Source organism: Xiphophorus hellerii, chromosome 1, assembly GCF_003331165.1.
Source record: "Xiphophorus hellerii strain 12219 chromosome 1, Xiphophorus_hellerii-4.1, whole genome shotgun sequence".
In the NCBI taxonomy this organism is placed as follows: Eukaryota; Metazoa; Chordata; class Actinopteri; order Cyprinodontiformes; family Poeciliidae; genus Xiphophorus; species Xiphophorus hellerii.
The window spans coordinates 16,380,276-16,394,775 of record NC_045672.1 but is presented as its reverse complement, the minus strand read 5'-3'; the positions used below and the strand labels follow the sequence as shown (position 1 = coordinate 16,394,775).

Below are 14,500 nucleotides of genomic sequence, written 5' to 3'. Positions count from 1 at the left end.
TTTTGAAAAGTTTATCTATGGAAATAATGTAACAAAGTCAGGTTAAATCTGAGCTAACATTGGTTTCCAAGATCTGAACCCACTTGAAGTGATTTTTTTAAAGCTAAAAAAGAAAAGATCACACCTTTGTTCTGTTTTCGTCAATTATCATGGTTTCTTGACAGCTCTTACCTTGCGATAAAAAAAAAAAAAAGTTTTTGTAGAGAGGAGTTGCTTGGCAACTAAATCCCAATCAATTTCATGACTTGTCCTGCGCACCCTGACTGACTGAGCCTCAACTGTGAGGAAATACATGCGCAATTGTGTTATTTTTGCCACTGAATTTGCATAATGCATTCACAACTTCAAGATTCAAAAGGTATAGCCCACACTCTTATTATAATATATGTGCGAATAGAGATTTCATCCAGATTTCATCACTACTGGGTAGCCAGATACATGCAATTCACAATCTCAGCCTTTCTCTCCCCCAACATATGCATGCATGAGCACAACCTAAAACTCCAATGCACGGGTTGCATTTTTATACAAATAACAAAATTCTACCTTAATATTGTTCTTACTGACCAGATGTGGAGTTTGTTTCTTTTAGGCTGGACCCTACTGAGATTACATTTAGGTCACATAGAGTTGTTTGTCCCTCCCTGGTTAAATCCATGGATGCAGTGTATTGATATGGTGTGCAAGTGTTCAGCCAGATGGGACGTGAGTTCCAGAGTTCAAGGCCAGTTTGGGGAGGGACTTGCAATTCACCAAAAACATGGAGTAATGTGACCTGCTGGGGGCTTTGAAAAGGGTTCATCTGAAACTATGAATCAAAAGATTTAAAAAGAAAAACATATAAACCCAAGACTTGTGCAAAGGTTGTTGTATTGACTTTTTTTTTTTCTTTTGATGGGTGTTAGGTATATGGGGGAGGGCTACAGATAAGAGAGATTTAAGGTGGGGTCAGCATGGGGAGGGGGGTGAACACAGGCTGCTGTTGCATGCTCTGCATTCCTCAGGTGTTGAAAGGATAGCATGTTCAGGGGTCATCCTGCTGCAAAGACGCTTATTTGCTTGGAAATCAAAGGGCATCAAGCAGGGAAGCCTTGTAGGACAGAAAAATAGATGGACAGGTATTCCATTACAGCATTATACAATACTAATTTTGTTTAAAAACGCACCAGAATGCTGTTGTAAATTACAAACGCATGTGCTTCACAGAGGCAGACTGGGGCTATTTAAAATCATCATCTTGTTTGAGGTTTATCTGCAAATGGGCTAATGTTTGCAGCCTTCAAAGCCAGGCATGGAGATCTGGTGTTGTGATGCAGATTCAGTTGAACTATTACACTCAAAATCTTGCTTAAGGAGAGTCACTTCTTGCAGTTTTTCTTCTGCATGCCCCATGCTTTATTTGTATTATATATTTTAGGCCATTGCTGACACTCAGATCAAAGTAAGAGCAGGTTGTGGAAGTGTCTGCGATCACTTCTACCCCCTCCTTTGCCCTGGTCTGTCTCCTTGGCTGGCCTGCTAAGAGCTGAGGGATTGTGTGCAGATGTGCTTGGAGAAAGGCCAGCCCCTCTGCCCTGGGAGAACATGTGGTCTGGGAGTGTTTACGCTGGCGCTCTTTCAAGCTGTCTCCCACATAGCATGCTGGCGTCTGTCTCTCTTTGCTTGTCAGTGCTCAGTCCCTCTCCTGTAACAAAGGGTGCATTCTCAGGTTAAGGTGACACCAGCAATTACGCTCGTCTATGGTGTTGACAAATAAGAAGGACCGTAAGCCTGCTGATAACGCTAATTGACTTGAACCAGAGTTTTCTTGTCCAGTGATTTTATAAGAATTACTGAAAGGCATGTCCGTTTTGAAAAAGAATATTATACTTTGATGTAGCATTTGTAATTGTACTGAAACGTTTTGGAGTAAATAGATTTTGAGACATATCAACCAGATTTTCACAGATTCTTCACATGCTTCACATTCTTTCATGTAATTCAGGCTTCGAAACAAACATCTGTAAACTGAAAGCCATTTAGTTGATCCTCTACTTCAGGGACATCAGAATCACAAAGTAAAACAGGGTCCTGTTTTTTGGTGTTTTGACAAAATATAGATAGATTGTTAGCATGCATCGTAAAGGCCTATAATGAGAGTAATATTTTAACATTTCCCGTATTGGTTATGAGAAGATCTCTGCAACCAGCAGGTGTTTTAATCAGAAATCAGACATCTGTCTCTGAATTTCTAACATTTGAAGCAATATTGATTCAAACATATGTTGGTTTCATTTTGATGTTAGTAAAATGATTGAAATTGCACTCCTGAATGTATTATGAGCACACAGCGCCCTCTGTAGGTTGAGATTATCAGGCGACTCAAAATTCTTTCAGAAAACAAAAAAATTAAGTCACAGTTTTCTGATTAAGCTTGCATAAATTAGATTTAATTTCTACAAGCCCTTCTTTGCTTGAAGTTACAAAACAATCCAAATCAATCCAACAATCCAATACAAACTTGCAAAAGACAATATTAAAAATTAATAAATATCTACACCTAATCAGTAAATTACACAAGTTGCAGGTTGTTTTGATAATATGTACTACTTCTGTAAATAATAAAATAGAACAGTTGCAGCTGGTTATTCAGTTGTTTTACTTTGTGGTAATAAAATAACCCTAAAACGAAATAGTTTTATCTAAGATTCGTTCCAAATAAATAAAATGTTCTAATTCAAGCTGTCAGATGATGTGATTAGCGTAGACAAAACTCAAGTAAGAGTAGCATTACTTTGAAATATTTCAAGCTTGTGTAAAAGTAAAAAGTAGCTTTACAAAAATGACTCAAGTAACAAAGTATTTGGTGAAAAGGCTACTCAACTACTGAGTAACTGATCATAAAATCTGTGTATAAAAGAACTTTGTTATGTTCTCCTAGTTACAATGTATATGTTTACTGTGTCTTATTGATCTCCAAATGACTCATTAGATAGAAAATAACATTAAAACAACAAAGCAGGTATAAAAAAGAAGTCTGTAGGTCTGTCTGTGTCTTATACATTTTCTGTTAAAACATGTTTTTTCTTTCTTCATTGAAATGTATTGTGTTGGCTAGAATATCCAAAATAATTACCCAAGTCAGAGTAACAATATTTCACACTAATATTACTAAAGCAAAAGTAAAACATGCAATTCAGCAAAAGTACTTATAAAATATTTTTTTCCCCCAAAAAGTTACTCAAGTAATTGTAACAGAGTAAATGTAAAGAGCTACTATCCATCTCTAGTTATCAGAAAACTTAGAAGAGTTTTCAAAGTGGTTTGTTTTATCTTATTGCTAATGATTCCATGTTTTTCCAATAATAAATCTGAAAAAAGGCAATTATTAATAAACTAGTGGGATGTTTTACAAAGGTAGAATATTCAGGAGTTAACTGATATTAAGCCTTTCTAAACTCTAGATGTTCTCACCCTGCATGCATTGGATCTCTCCTGGTCAACCCGCTTCCTCCAAAATGCAAGTTGCGTTGATCTCTTTAAATTGCCCTCAAGAGTGAGTGAGTGTGTGCATGGATGTTTGTGTGTTGCTGTATTGTCCTGCGATATTTCCAGGGTTTCCCCTGCCCTTAGCCCAGAATCCAGCCCAGCACGACTCCACAGACCCCACACGGATAAGAGGGTATAGACAACAGATGGATGGACTGGATGGATGGAGAAATTGATTTCTTTGTGAAGGCAGTTATGTATGTACTGCACCACTAGATGGCAGACTTTAGCATAGAATGCTCTGATACCCGTCCACGTACACCTCGACCCATTGTTTTGTTTTTCCACAAGGATCTATTATTAGGACGAAAACATCAGATTGCATCATTTTGTCACAAACACATCATATTATTTTTTTTTACCAATGATTTTCTGCAATACTTCTCCACCACATCTATCTCTGTGTGTGTGAGAGTTGATTGAATGAGAAGCATTTGAAAGTAGAAGTCATACTGATGAGCCCTAACAAAGTTGATTAAAAAACTATTAAAACTTGCTATGTTTTCGTATAAAAAGAAGCTCCGGAGTTGGTAGAAATTTTGAGCCACCATGCCCGCTGTATAGTGAACCAGTTGCAGCCCCCGTTTTCTCCGTCACCAAAGAGCAATTCTCAACGTATGAGAATAAGGCAGGCTGAAATACCACATAATCAAACCTCACGGAATAGCTCCTTTTTTATGTAAGCAATAGATCCTTTCTAGAGTAAATTATATTGCTACTCCTATGGAAAGAAAATTCCCCCATATACTAATCAAAATTTAAACTATGGATATTTGAAGTACAATCAAATCTCCACTGGAAGATATGGCAACACAGAGATACAAAGGGCAAACAAAGATGCATACATAAGTCGAGTATTTATGACAACCTAACCTGAATGTTTTTGATTGTCAGAACGAGCTGGAGTACCCGGAGAGAACCCACATATGTTCCCTGAGAACTTACAAACTTCAGACAGATTGTTCACAGACTGGGATTCAAACCCAAGGCCTATTGCTGCAAGACAAGAGCAGCAGATCCATATGTATTCCAACCCCCCAACCCTATTTCCTGCACAATCAAACTTCCTGGATCTGAAATGTCATGACAATATCCATATCTAATATGTATTGTGCTCCAAATATTACCAAGTGAATTCCTAAAATCAAAAATCAATATTGTCTGTAAATTGAAGGGTATTTTACAACTATTTACTATCATTTAAAACTATTTATTTAGATTTTCCGTTTTTGGAATTCAGCGATATTTAGCCTTTAAATTGTGAGATGAAACGCAAAAGTTACCTTGGAACTTCAAACATGGTGCTAATAGAATAAGACTTACATGAAAATACTGAATAAAACATTACTGAACAACACAGAAATTTGCACAACTACCAAATTTGAATGCAATAAAATCATCTGAGTAAAACTAAATCGAGCTATTTGTGAGCCTTAAGGCTCAACTCTTCTAAGAGGGTTGAGCCGAAAGAGACGAGGACTCTCTAAAGAATAGCGATAAAGGCAGACTTTCTATCACCAGGTGGAACAGAACCAACATGTGCTTTGACGTTGCCGTCACACTATTATATGACAAATCAGGGTGCCATACCCTTAAAAATGAGTTGTATTGGAGGCATGCGCAGTTTTGCCCCTCAGTAATCCCATTTTGAGGAGTTGAGCGTTGCGTCACGGGCACGTCCACTGTGCTGGGGCTCGGAGACGCTGACCATCCACTCATGCATCCAGAGGCGCAGGGAGACGTTGGCGCTCCTTGGGAAGAAACGCGTTTTTTTCATTTTCATTTCTCCTTTTAGTTTGCCACGGACAGATTCGGACGGGTGACCGGCTGCAGCGCTCCTTTTGTACAAACTGGACGACCCGCTTGTCAAGCACACAGAGACACAGCTTCCACTACGCATCATGTTTGAACGCCGATAATCAGTTATAAATATACATGACTGTGCTGCGGCATCGCCCTTAGCCTCATCGGGCTGTAGTAGCTCTCCTCTTTTTTTTTTTTTTTTTTTTTTTGTTGTAATTGTTATTATTGCAAAAAAAAAAAAAAACTGCTGGAGAGACCACCGTGTGGGTGCAACTGGAGGAACGATCGCACCCCGGACCATTGAGAAAGGTTCGGATGAGGTGGTTCGGTTTTAGAAATATAGCCAACTTTTCATCTTTTCGGTTCTAGCAGCAGTGCCATCGGGCATTGCTCAGGAGATGGCGATGAGGTTGTTCTACTTGGGATTTATTCTCTGCTTGGAGGTCATGTCTCCTAACGGTGCCACCGTAGGTAAGAAGCCTGTTGTGTGAGTGTGTGTTTTGTACATTTCTTTATTTAAGAAGAAATGGACACTTTTGTCTGTTATAGGGGTTGGGGAAAACATCCGTGCAAAGGCCTATGTGGTCATCAGAGCTGGAGTAAAGCGAAAGAAAAAAAAAAAAAAAGAAATACAGTTTTTCTTTTACAACGAATCCTCATTTGAAGTGGGGAGCTTTTTTTTTTTCTTTCCCCAGAGAGAGTTTGGTACATTTAGGTTTATTTTGGCCTGAAAATCTCCCTGCGTTTGTAGCAGCTTCTGTCTGAACAGACAGAAAAGGGGCCTCCATGTGAGGACGGCAGACAGTGAGGTTATTCACTGAATATTCAGCAGGTACCATCGCAGCTCATTCCTGAGCGACCTATTTACAGACAAAAACGACACAATTTTGATCTGCTGTTAATTCCCCTTCCTTAAAAAACAACACCAACAAAACAAAACACATCATCTTCTTTACAGCTACAGTTGGTAGCAACCATTCAAACCAACCTGCTGCTTTTAGGCTCCCAAAATAATTAATAAAACAAAACAAAACGGAGATCAAAAAAGACGTTTTGCATCCTTATCCAAAAAAAAAAAAAAAAAAAAAAAAAATCGGATGCGGGAGCATATCTCCCGGATCAGCTTTCATGTTTGTTTTCAGTTACTTGGCGCAAAATGAAAACAACGTTTATCTGCCTGGCGTGGCTTGTCCTGACGTGTATGCCGTCTGTGGGCTGCCTGGGAATTACAGTTTATTGGTGACAGCCAGGTATTTCGGCTGAAGAGTGAAATGAATAGTCGTGTATTTATCCTCTTACGTCCCGGGAGCTCTTTAATGCTCCCGAATCCCTCTTGGTAATTATGAGGTATCAAATGCACCATTGCTCCTGTGACAATGTGATGCAGACCTGTTGAACTAACCGCTTGCTCTTTCTCAATGAGTGGCAGCATTTTCCCCATTTTCACAATTTTTCTTCTCTCTTTTTTGGCACCATTTCAGTGCATGGAATGCCACAAACTTGTACCAAACATGCCCAGTGCCAGATCATGACCTGGCAGCATGCGATGTGAGTTCGAATGTATAATTTTAGCTTGTGCCGTCCCAGAAAGGAAGGCGTAACTAGCCGGATTGCTGTCATCCAGGCTTTATGTCTGCGAAAACGAGCACGAAAGGCCTGCTGTTTTACCAGATCTTCCATAAATTGGGCCTGCTCAGAATGTAAGCTGTAGCTGAGGTTGCAGAAGTATGCAGGCTCCACCCTCTGCCTCCATCACTATGCAACATCTGGACACAGGGAGACCATTAATCCAACTTAGATGTGATTGAAAAAAAGGGATGGGTGAGGGAGGGAGTGAAATGAGGAGAAGAATCAGTCCACTGAAGTTGATGCATAGTAACTGTACTGTGCACGACTTTTGAGCGACCTCCCTCTTTTCTTTCAGTTTTGCTTCCGAGCAGACCGATTCTCATGTGGTCTTGACCAGTAGTTTTCCAGGCTTGCCAAAGGGCTTTTCAATCCATTTTCTTCGGACATTTACATAGACGTTTAACATTTTATCCCAGTCGCATTTTATCTTTTCTTGCAAAACCGTGATTTCTCCTAGGGATTTTGGATCCTACAAACAAACAAGAGAATCTGTCAGAAAGAACAAATTTGTAGAGCTCGTGCTGACATCCTGGATGTTGGCATGTGCCAAATACTGGCAGAAACCTGTTGAGTTTACAGTGTCAACAGGTCACAAAGTAAATTTGGTTTTTGTGCTCAAATCCCCGATTACTTAAAAAGACACAACGTTAAGTGTGTGGATTTCATACTTTGCTACGAGTGCACCACTTCTGAGGTTATAAAAAGCCATACTTTAAAAACTGCTAAACAGTCATCCTACTGTTTTGACGGTTTAAAATCGCCGTAGTGACATGTCAGAGTAAATACCAGAGTTTTTTCGGGCTGTATAGAGCTTAGAGTACCTCTGTGCTGACCGTCTCCCAACATTTGCTGTATATTGCCACTAATGTTAAAAAGAGTGGCTTTTAGAAATTTTGTTTCTAGTGGTAAAATGTACTGACAGTCAAGGATTGGAAACTAAAGAAGCACCAGCCGTCACCCTTAGTAGTGCTCCTTTAGTAGGCAAGCTGTTTCAAATTAAACCTTTTTATCTTTTTGGCCAAAATTGTCATATTGTATTATTTTTATTTTTTATTTATTCCCTAAGGTAGCCCTTAAATAGGAGACAGCCCTAAAAATTCTGTAAAAGTATGTAATTAGATTGAATCCTTTTCCAAATTTGGATAATTATGGGCAAATTTAAATTGAGTATGAAAGAAAGTCTCAAGTTCCAGACTTTATGTCTTATTTAAGATGGTAAAATGCTGAATTTATAGAAAAATCAACCTCTTACATTGCTTTCTATTTGAATGACCATGTATAATTTTAGTTTTCCACATCACAATTTGAGTTTTTGTCCAAGTCATTGATCAATTTATAGTTCCTCTAAGATACCATTACAACATTTTTATGTTGTAGTGGATAAAGAAACAGACTTAGTCTAAAACCAAAAAGGGCAAACTTCTCTGCAGTTTGGCTTCCAGATATGTTCTATTTTTGAAACCAAAATTAAGGTTTAACTTAGATGCAAAACAACAATTTGGAATTCCTACTTCCAGGAAATGAATGAGTTACTCATCAGAAACCAGGCTTTCATAGATCTGTATTTTATTTGAGCAGACACAAGGTTTGTACTTGCGTGTGCATGATGTCATAGAAAACACTGGAAAAAGCTGAAAATGGAACTGGAGAAAAGTAATGCATTTTGAAATATTATTATAGGAACTCTGCATGTTGGTCAATGACTAGTCATAAGCCATATTTCGCCAGGGATTTGTTTTATTGCATGGTTTATCGGCCAGTGGAAAACAGTTTTGGTAATCCATTATTCACCAGATCCATTCAGGAACCACAAAACCAAGAGCCCTGCAGCAAACTGAAACATCTCAACAGCTGTGCCTCTTTAATGATTAGTTTGTACCGAAGAGGGGATATTTCATAGTCTCAGCTGAATTTCAGATGATTATTATTCTAAGAGTAAAAGGTGTGTCATTTTTAAAAGTCATTTAGGCAACAAACTTTTAATATATTATTCTTATTTATTAAATATTCTTATTAATATTAAATAAAGAAACATATTATATTTGACTTTCTTTTACTCTCACACTTTGTACAGACCTTAGTGTCAAAGCTTTTAAGGCTTAAGGACAGTGATCAATGTTGTTACAGTCAGTCAAAATCAGTGTCATCACTGAAATATTCAACAATAACATCTCAATTTCATATTTTTCTAATGTCATACATTTCTAGAAATATAGGATGCAGACTTTCCCTTTGGACTGTCTCACCACATTACCAATCGAAATGTTAGTGTTGCGATTCTAAAATGTTGACTGTCTTCCTGTCAAAAAGAAAATGCTTTGCACAGGAAAACAATCAGAATACAACAAGAGAACATTCCACTCTGTCAAAAAATGTTGCTTAAAACATTTATTGCAATGTGCGGGAGTTTCATTTCGGAAACTTATAACTCAAAATGTTGGGGAATTAGTGAAACATAAATATATAGAACAACTTAAAAGCATTTTTTTAACACTAAGCCTATCTGGCATGATTGATTAGTCACTGGCAAAACAAGCTATTTCTGTACCTTGTTGAGATAATGATTCTTGTGAAGAACGACTTTTAAATTACATTTTTATTGTTTCTTTTTTAAATTCATGCATTTAAATGATCCTTAATCAAGCTAGTACAGTGGTAAATCTCAAAGTTATGAAGTTGTGATCTCCCTAATGTTAAAAAGCCGAATCCCTGTAAGTGAAATAAGCCTTAGAGGCTGCAGATATTAAATTCCTGAGTTGCCTGCATGTTTGACTGACTCTTTGAATGAGACCGTACCATCACTGACAACATCTGGCTCAGACATTTAACAGCCTTCATTGAAATTCAACAGGTAATAGCACTTGGATTACTCTATTGAACCTGTCAAAAGGGAGGTCACTTGGAGTTGTTTTTGCAATGCTGCACACCCCATACTCTGTTGGCTATAAAACGTCTCCTATTAATCATTTCATCCTTAAAAAAAAAAAAAAATCAGTTTTTTTTAGCACATTTTTCAGAATGTGCGAAAAAAATGTGACTGTAGTCAAATCTAGCTGAGTACTTCCTTTGGGATCTGCTGCATATTTTAGCGGAGTCTTTGTTGCAGGTGTTTTCCATTTTGATCCACTCCACAGAGTGAAAACAATCATGAAGCGTTAACAGCTGGGTACTCTTGACTTTTAGTTTGAAAATAGATCATGGTTTTATCCCCCTACTTCCGGCTCTGTGTTATGTTAGATTGCTAAAAGAAGATAAAACCAAGTTAAGATTAATGTTTGGATGCTGCTGCCTACATCTGGTGGAAATCAGTTGGCAGTTCTTGTTGAATTCCTTGTGAAGGTTTTGCTGTAATTACTGTTTTTGCTGTTTACATCGCTGTTTGCACCATTTGAAGCCAATGATCCCAGACAGGAATGAATTGGCTTTAGTAGAATAAGCAAGTGTAGGTTTTTGTATTTGAGATTCATTCCCCCCCCCCCCAGATCATAGAAAAAGAGTTGATTTTAAATTCTTTTTCTATACCGAAATAAGAAGACAGTGTTGCTTAAACCTTGTAATTTCTCAGCAGCTGCAAAAATATAGACTTTGTTCTGTTTTGTTTGTTGACGAACTCGTCACATGGTGCTTTAGCCTGACCAATGATCTTCACCGCTTGTTTTTGGAGGCAACCTGCTGGTCTCTGTGTTCTCTGGCACTGAGCTTTTTCAGCTCTTGCACGTGCGCGCTGGCATGTTGACGGGAGTTGCTGGCTTTGGGCTTGACTGGAGAATCAATTGATCTCAGGACAGTTGGCCGCTTTCGCACTCAGTTGGGGCAGAAAGGCTGATACATGGAGATGGGGCTCAATTTCATGGGCTGCTGCAAAGTGTCAGAGCTGTTTGCTTTAATCAAAGTCACAGAGCCTGCTCTTTTTGGATTGTGGCTGTAAGCTCAGTTTCATCGTGTTTGCACTTAAGCAAATGTTTATCTAACACTTACATCCTAAATTAAGCAGTCTTTCAAAAACCTTTTTTTAAACATTTTGTTGCCAAACTGTTGAATATTGCATATTTTTACTAAAAAATATATTTTTTGGCTTTCCTCATCTTAACATTAATATTATATGGTGCATTTATATTTCTAATTGAAACACTAAATTGATATTGGCCTTTCCTGTAACATCATTAGGTTGTTTTTTTTTTTTGCTGAAATGGAATTAATATTCTGTTATTGATTAAGAGTAACCTCTGTATCTATACCAGGGACTTTTAATCTTTGACCTTTCTTTTTAGTACTCTATTTTTGCCACAATTTCACCAACATGTATGTATGTGAATCATTGCAAGAAGCTCTAATGGGCATTCCAAGTTTTCTGTGGATCACTGACATCTTATAATCTTACCTCAATACAAATATTTAATCTTTAGCAATGAGAAGTAAATATTTTATTCTTCTATTGTTAGGTATCCTGTGAAAACAACTATATGAAAATATTGAAGCAACATCTCAAGACATCAGAGAGCCAGTAAATTTACTCCCTTCTGCCTTATTGATCGCAATCCTAACGAGGGATGACGCTCTCATTAAATCACAAGAACAATCACCCTTCAGACAAAGTAAATCAACTTGCTCTCCCAACCCACTGGATTAGTTCCTCATCCCTGCCTTTCCCCAGTTGCTTCAAAGGGCATGTTCAAGCCAGGATTTACAGGAGTTTAAGTTGCAATGAAGCCTCCATTTATGTGGTTCAGCCTACATTTTCTGGCTCTTGTATTGTGTTTTCATAATGGTTGAATCTGGCTGTACTGTCCCTCTGTAATCACACTTAGCTGTGTATGTATGCAGAGCGGTGGGTGGGTGTAGAAGAACTCTCCTCTGGAGGCAGCATGAACGTGTTTAAGTTTGTCCACCATTCAGATTGGTTATTTTGTCTCTTATCCCAATTTTTTAAAATGCTTTCTTGTGTGTATGTCTCATGAGGTAATTAAAGATTCTGGGTTAAGTCAAGTTACATTTAACTTAAGTTAACACTTAAGTTACATTTAGCTTAAGTTAAATGTAACTTAACTTAAGTTAAATGTAATTTAAGTATTACATTTGAAACACTGAAGTTGGATAATGCAGTATGTCCAGCTGAAAAGTAGTAATGGGAAAGCCTGTACATTGAATTGAAGTTCTTAACGAATTCTGTTGATTTTCTACAGGAAGAAAAATGAAGTCAGGAGAACTATTCTGTTCTGAGTTCAGTACAGAATAGTTGTACTGAATTATCTGCACTGCAGTAATGTAGCTGTCAATATATTATTTTGAGGTCTGTTAGGCCTCAAAATAATATATTTTGAGGCCTAAAATATAAATGACAATATATATATTGTCATTTAGCCTTAAAAAGTCCCTGTGCTAATGTTTGGTTGATGGAAAGAAACATAACTACTTAGCTTGCGTCTGTAGTCACAACTTCTGTTTTCTGGCTTAAACAGACAAAAATAGGCAATGTCAACTAATAACACTGCCTATGAAAAGAAGAAGAAAGGCGTTTTTAGTTTACATATTTTATGTTCACAAGCAGCAGCTGCTTTCACCCCAGTGGTCTGATTGCTTCTTTTGCTTCAGTAGTCTCTAAGAGCCCTCATCTTTGGACTCTTCCCTTAAATCCAAGTTTTAAATAGTTTAAATATCCTGAGGCAAAAACTCATTCCAACAAAGACTCTTGTTTGTGAGTAAGGAGAAAGGTGTCCCCTCTGCTTGTGTTTAATGCCACGGATTTCACCTACATTTCCTATGATTTTTGTAGCAGTGTGACCAGTAAATAGATACACTATGATTGTTTCTGTGATTAACTTGACTTGCATTTGCATCTATTAGAGATGCTATGTCATCAATCATAATTCTAATTTTTTGTTCTTTCTCCTGGAAAGTGTGTTTTAAAAGTAATTATGTTGTTTGAAAACCAATAGAAAAGTATATTGTGATTTATTTATGCTTTCAATATTGGTACAGTTTTCTGGTTTTATGTATAAATATATGTGCCTTTTTAAATGTGAAGCATTCTGTTAACCATTAGATAGTGGGAAAATGTTTCTTTATGATTACTGACTTACTAAAGTTCTGACTAAATGCTTATCTTTCTACTACTTTCCTTATGTTCTTTTTAACTCTGCCAAACCTACTTCAGTATCAAATAATAAAGTGTAGTCATGTTACTTTCCTTTCTCGCTAGAAGTTGTGATCTCATATTGAAGGAACACAAAGGGTAGAGTTGATGGTTGATGAGAACCAGGCCTTCCTCATATTGTACTCATTGCATCCCAACAAGGCTATAAAGACAGAGTTCATTTATCTGCTGTATTTAACCCTTTAGGCTCTTCTTTGTCCCCATTTCGTTGTGATCTTTTCACAGCATTTAATAGAATACATGCTGCACTGATCAACCGTCTAAATGTCTCCAAAGGGTTTATTTAATACTTGGATCTAGTCATTTTGAGAGGCTTTCCCATTGGAATCAAAAGGAAATCCTACATGTCCTGTATATTGTTGCCTGACTCCCTAATGTGCCTGTATTTAGTAAATCAAAACTCACAATAAGTGTAGCAGAGCCAGGGACACCATTCTACATCTTCACACTTCAGAAGATTTCCTTGAATTCGAAAGCAAAGCTGTTCATCTCTTATTTTTTTTCTTTTTTTTTTTTTTAAGTCAAAGCTCCACACATGAAACCAATTAGAAGGTGCTGGAATGTGCTGCATGGTTCTGGAGTTGATCTGTGGAGGAGGATGGCCTTATTTAGGAAGAGGGAACTGGTCTGGGTTGGGGTGAGGGAGAGAGCGGGGGGGTCAGTGTTTCATCCCAGCTGGTGATGGTGTCTGGAGGCTTTCATCACTTTGGCTGATGAATTGGTGCCACAACACCATTTACTCACCACTGCATCCTATTTCATCCCTGAGACTTCCTCTCAGCGTTTGAGATTGGGTTTTTTAGATTACATAAAAACAGAGAGACACTTAAATTGCCTTGTGTGAAGGAACAGATGGCCTTGAGAGTACTTTATCGGTCTCTTGGGACAGACGGTTCTATAGGAGTGGTGCTTTGTGTACATTTATGCATTTGCTCGGACGTAATGGTTTTTGCTATGTGTTGCGCATGGGACATCCATTGTACGCTGTTCAGGATATAATGCAGAAGGAAGGGCAGCTTGTGGTAATTAAGGCTTGGCAGTGTGCTCAAAAGTTAAATCCAGTCACCCTACTAGAGCCGGTGCATCCACATTCCAGGAAGTAACTTAGGGATTTACAGCATTATGTGTATTATAACTCAAGATTTAAACATTTGTTCAGTAAATCTCTCAGTGACAAAATTACGGATGAGCCTGTGAGCCAGTTTAGCTTTGCAAAAAATGTTGCTACTTATGGTGCTTCCTCAATATGCAGTACGTTTCACAACTTAATAAGCTAAAATAAAAACATGTTTTTTGGACTCAACACTCTATCTTCAAAATACTGTATTCTTTGTAAAAATAATGAGGGGAAAAAAGGTTAGTAAGCATCGCTCTCTCATTTCTTTT

General features: G+C 37.7%; 1 protein-coding gene across 2 annotated transcripts in view; it reads left to right on the top strand.

The window, feature by feature from the left end:
• Window positions 1–5,190: 5,190 nt before the first annotated feature.
• The window catches only part of lrp1ab (low density lipoprotein receptor-related protein 1Ab), a 93,488-nt gene continuing 84,178 nt past the window's right edge, over window positions 5,191–14,500 (top strand). For both annotated transcript variants that reach the window (XM_032574765.1, XM_032574773.1), the window contains exon 1: window positions 5,191–5,802. In XM_032574765.1, coding sequence (XP_032430656.1) covers window positions 5,730–5,802 — 73 coding nt within the window. In that variant the 5' untranslated portion in view covers window positions 5,191–5,729. The remainder of the gene's footprint in view (window positions 5,803–14,500) is intronic.